Raw genomic sequence first — 5,000 nt, 5'->3', positions numbered from 1 at the left:
CATTGTGCCAAGCGACCTGCATATTGGAACTGACCGGGATTGCTTATTGGACCAGCAGATTGGAACATGGCCATTATCTTATTGGAATATCTGACAACAATAACACCCTCCCGGTGGAGTCACATGGTGTCTGTAGGAGGACGTCATGTGACGCCCTTTAGGACACAACGTTCCATCCTCTCAGTGTGACATCACAATGCTAAAAGTGTTCCGTTCGCTAACGGTGGCCCGCAATGCTAAAAGTGTCAGAAATCGGGTGTGACAAAGCCACGAACAGCTGACTGAACTAGAGAGACTTGTTGTTCACGTGAGTAACAGGGGATGACAGTATGACAGGGGACAACCAGCTGATCCTACGTCTTATATGAACCCTCGTTGAAACGGATAAACAGTATTTACAGTAGGTGTGTGTGATGTCTAGACTAACAGACCACACTGACGTCTGCGGTTTACAATTACGAATTACAGGGACATTACCCCTGGAGTAACTCAGGGGTAAGTGCCTTACTCAAGGGCACACTAGTGGTGGTGGTGTTGTTTCAGGCGAGGGTTTGAACTCACAACCTTCCGATCAGTCCAGTCCAACTCACTGTCCCACTAAGACCACTACTACCCCCTACTGGTAACTTGCCCCCAGCAGGTCTTAAACCCTGCTTCCCAACCGCGCTCACCGCAAACGCCAAAGGAGTTAACTCTGAGAACAAAGGAGTTAACTCTGAGAACAAAGGAGTTAACTCTGAGACGAGCTCGGGACGAGTTACTCTACCCCGGGGTTCACTACAGCCACCCACTGCCCCCACTCCCTCCCGTGACCCTGACTGACCTTTCCCCTCCCTGGGTTGACCCTGGGGTTGACCCTGACTGACCCTGGGGTTGACCCTGACTGACCCCTGACCCTGACTGACCCTGACTGACCCCTGACCCTGACTGACCCTGGGGTTGACCCTGACTGACCCTGACTGACCCCTGACCCTGACTGACCCCTGACCCTGACTGACCCTGGGGTTGACCCTGACTGACCCTGGGGTTGACCCTGACTGACCCCTGACCCTGACTGACCCTGGGGTTGACCCTGACTGACCCCTGACCCTGACTGACCCTGGGGTTGACCCTGACTGACCCTGGGGTTGACCCTGACTGACCTTTCCAGACGAAGATCTTCCCGTCTGTGCCGTGGTCCAGGATGAAGCAGTCGTTGGACTCCAGTGCACTCTGGGAGAACGGGTTCTCAGCCGCCACCAGGGCGATGGCCATGTCCCCGGTACCGTTGGACACCTGAGGGGGGGGGGGGGGGGGGGTGAGGGGAGGGAGTGGAGGTCAGAGGTCAGAGGTGAGAAGTCAGACGCCTCGGCCTTGATTTGTACTGAACCGATGGAGATGGAGACATTTCGTGACGTTAGAATTATAAGGTTCTATCTCCATTTTTGGTCAAAATTGAGTTTTTGACATAATCTGATCCATTGGGTGTTTATTAATGCCTGTGTGGAGTTATTTTTAAAATGTTGACATTTTTTTGTTAGTAATTAATTAAATACAAAGGTTCCATCTCACAGAACATAATGGAATGTAAAAACGTTGACGCTCGATATCTCTGAACTGCCCAAACGGAGATAGAACCTTATAGTTCTAAACTCACGATTTGTGTCCGGGGCCGTCATGAGCAGAGTATGTCGAGACAAGGACAAGGACACGTTGGCTCTCTGTTACGATTGGGTTAGACACCTTCTTGTGTGATGCTGTGGAGTCGTCGGGGTTTAGCCTATAGGGCATGGGAGGCTGCTGGAGGTAGACATCGGAGGACGGTTGGCTCAGTGTAATGCGTGGAACGGAATGTGGAAGGGATATCAAACACACATCACAATGAGGCTGGTTTCTACCTCGGCCTACTGCAGTTGCAGTACTTCCCAGTGGCTACGTTATTCTGACCTCACACTGACTGCAACATCTTTAACAATGTAATTAATTATAATTTTGCCATTTAGCAGACGCTTTTAATCCAAAGCGACTTACAATTTACGAATTACAGGGACATTCCCCCTGGAGTAACTGAGGGCTAAGTGCCTTACTCAAGGGCACACTAGTGGTGTTTTTTTTTTAAGGCGGGATTTGAACTCACAACCTTCCGACCACAAGTCCAACTCACTATCCACTACTAGACCACCACTACCCCAATGTTCTTAATATGCGTAGCTAGCTGTATTTCTCTTTTAGCCCCCACTCTACTCATTCCCTATTTTTATTCATTTATAAATTGTGTGTCTTTTTTTCTCCCGTACTCTTTTGAATCTTGCTGCTGTGAGAAAGTAATTATTTCGCCCTCGGGGATAAATAAAGAACTCCAACTCCCATGTTGCCCCACCTTGTACAGCTTGGCCATCTTCCTGTTTGAGGCATCAGCTTTGATGTCATCAGCGCCCCCTTCAGGCAGGTCTGGTTTATCTCCCAGAACCTGAAGGCAGAGAGAGAGAGAGAGAGAGAGAGAGAGACACACACAGAGAGAGAGAGAGAGAGACAGGGAGAGAGACACAGAGAGAGACACAGAGAGAGAGACAGAGAGAGAGAGAGATACAGAGAGAGAGACAGAGAGAGAGAGAGACAGAGAAAGAGATACAGAGAGAGAGAGAGAGAGACACATAGTGAGAGAGAGAGAGAGAGAGAGAGAGAGACACAGAGAGAGAGAGAGAGAGAGAGAGAGAGAGAGAGAGACAGAGAGAGAGGTTCCCTTTTAGATACACTTCAGCATATAAAACAATACATTGTACCACAAAGACATGACAATGACTAAACCATAATCAATAATCGGCATAATCGGTCAGGGGAGGCTGGTGGAGGCAGAAATCGGAGGACCGAAACATTGTAATCCACAGAACGGATTGATACCATTCCTCATTCCGTTCCGTGGATTTACAATAAGCCCCGTCCTCCGAATTCTACCTCCACCAGCCTCCCCTTGACAGGGACAGACAGAGTAATCAGATTAAATGGATGGTAAATGGTAAATGGACTGACTTATATAGCGCCTTTATCCAAAGCGCTTTACAACGGCCTCTCATTCACCCATTCACACACCCATTCACACACCAATGGTGGCAAGCTGCCATGCAAGGCGCCGGCCCGCTCACTGGGAGACAAGGCTCACTGGGAGACAAGGCTCACTGGGAGACAAGGCTCCCAAGGACAAGGCTCGAACCGCCGATCTGCCGACCTTGCGATCATTAGACGGCGGCTCTACCTCCTGCGCCACAGCCTCCCCTATTACCAGATTACCCTGGTTTTCTAATCTCACCTCGATCATCTTCTCTCTCTCTCTGCCCTCGTCGCACACGTACACGCGGGCCCGCCCACTGCGCTCGTTGTCCCGGATACCCTTAGCGACCTGAGTGGCCTTCAGCTTCTCGAAGCGGTTGGCCTGGGAGCCGCACCACTGGTAGATCTCCTGCAGGGGGCGAGAGAGAGGGAGGCGGTCACACACCGAGCTAGCAAGGCACACACAATGACAGAACATCGAACGGTAACCCCATGTCCACGGCTTTGGACTAAAAATGCGATAGAATGATGCTTTATTTGGGTACATCGATTATCGATTATCGATTATCATTAATTATACAAATAAAATCCTTTCTTTAGCACTGTGACTGCTGATGGCACTTGTTCCTATCGAAGGTTTTACATAATATGACAGTTGTGTTCTTGATTCACTTACTTAGACAAATGGATTTATTGTAAGTTGCTTTGGGAAAAAAAGAGTCTACTAAATTAATAAACTTAGTAAGCGTTAATAAATAACTAAATAACTGAATTGACATTCATGTAGTGGCTCTATTATGATTAGCAAGATATGAAACCTACATTCAGTTTATAAGCAACACTCAAATAAAAACCACTGTGAAAAGACCCCCCCACATCCCCCCCACACCCCCACAAGACCCCCCCACACCCCTCCAGACGCCCCCAGACCCTCCCAGACCCCCCCACACCCCCCCAGACCCCCGCACACCCCCTCCGTGTGTCTCGGTGTGACTCACCCCTCCCAGGTCCAGGATGAAACAGTCTCCCTGGTTGAAGCTGTCCCAGCTGACGGGCACCTCCGTCGCCCTGACGACGCGGCGACCTTTGACCTGCAGCACCCGCTGCATGACCACCTCGTTGGTGACCACGTGTTTGAACCCGGAGGCCACGCCCCCTATCTACCACGGGGACACACAGACACACACAACCGTATGAATACATCATCATCATATCGTATGTATGACATCATGGGCAAGAATTGTGGAAATAATGCTAGCATTACGCTAGGCTAATAACGCTAATGAGCGCTAACAGACAACCCAGAAATTACGCTATTATGCTTTATCTTTGCACTCGATCACATTTCAGGACCCTCCTTTCATGACTTCTCCTAGAAAATCAGGTGTAGTGCTGAGGCACAAATGTGTACATTTCAAGCCTGCAAACTGCGACACTTTAAATGAATGTGCAATAACACTATGTGCAATATGACAACCCTAGTCGTTTTATCTGTACAGTATAGTGGATAGTGTACATGGCCTTTATTTATGTAAACCAGCTCCTTTCCCTTCTTGTTTTTTTTCCTTTTTTTTTCTTTCCTAGCACCAGGGGAGCCACCCCTCCCAAATGTCGTTGTTTGGTACCTGTACTATAGCAATGACAATAAAGACCATTCATTCATATGTGCGTTCTACCATCCAGTATCCTTTACATTTTCAAAATCACTTCAGGATAAGATAGTATAAAGCTGTTTTGCACTTTTTCTGTGTAGGAGGCAGGCTAAAAAAAGAAGCGCCCTCTAGTGATCTCTGTGTGGTAAATAGCAGATTTACATTCTAAAAAGGGGGTTTGACCTATTTGACCCCCCAAGGCGGCTCTACTAGTAGGTAAAATAGGCACGGCTGTTGTAGTGTTAAATCCTCACCATGTACTTGAGTCCAGACTTGAAGTACCCCAGGAAGGACTTGGACTCGTGGCCCTGGACCTCGCGG

General features: G+C 48.8%; 1 protein-coding gene across 1 annotated transcript in view; it reads right to left on the bottom strand.

The window, feature by feature from the left end:
• The window catches only part of gsna (gelsolin a), a gene marked incomplete at its 3' end in the record, with an annotated part of 17,703 nt that overhangs the window by 11,782 nt on the left and 921 nt on the right, over positions 1-5,000 (bottom strand). The window contains 5 exon segments of the mRNA XM_080530029.1: positions 1,143-1,275; positions 2,360-2,449; positions 3,287-3,436; positions 4,026-4,187; positions 4,934-5,000. The exon segment at positions 4,934-5,000 is cut by the window's right edge and continues 88 nt beyond it. Coding sequence (XP_080386155.1) covers positions 1,143-1,275; positions 2,360-2,449; positions 3,287-3,436; positions 4,026-4,187; positions 4,934-5,000 — 602 coding nt within the window.

The sequence above is a fragment of the Nansenia antarctica genome (assembly GCF_963989245.1).
Source record: "Nansenia antarctica genome assembly, chromosome: 4".
In the NCBI taxonomy this organism is placed as follows: Eukaryota; Metazoa; Chordata; class Actinopteri; order Argentiniformes; family Microstomatidae; genus Nansenia; species Nansenia antarctica.
This window is presented reverse-complemented; position numbering and strand designations above follow the sequence as displayed.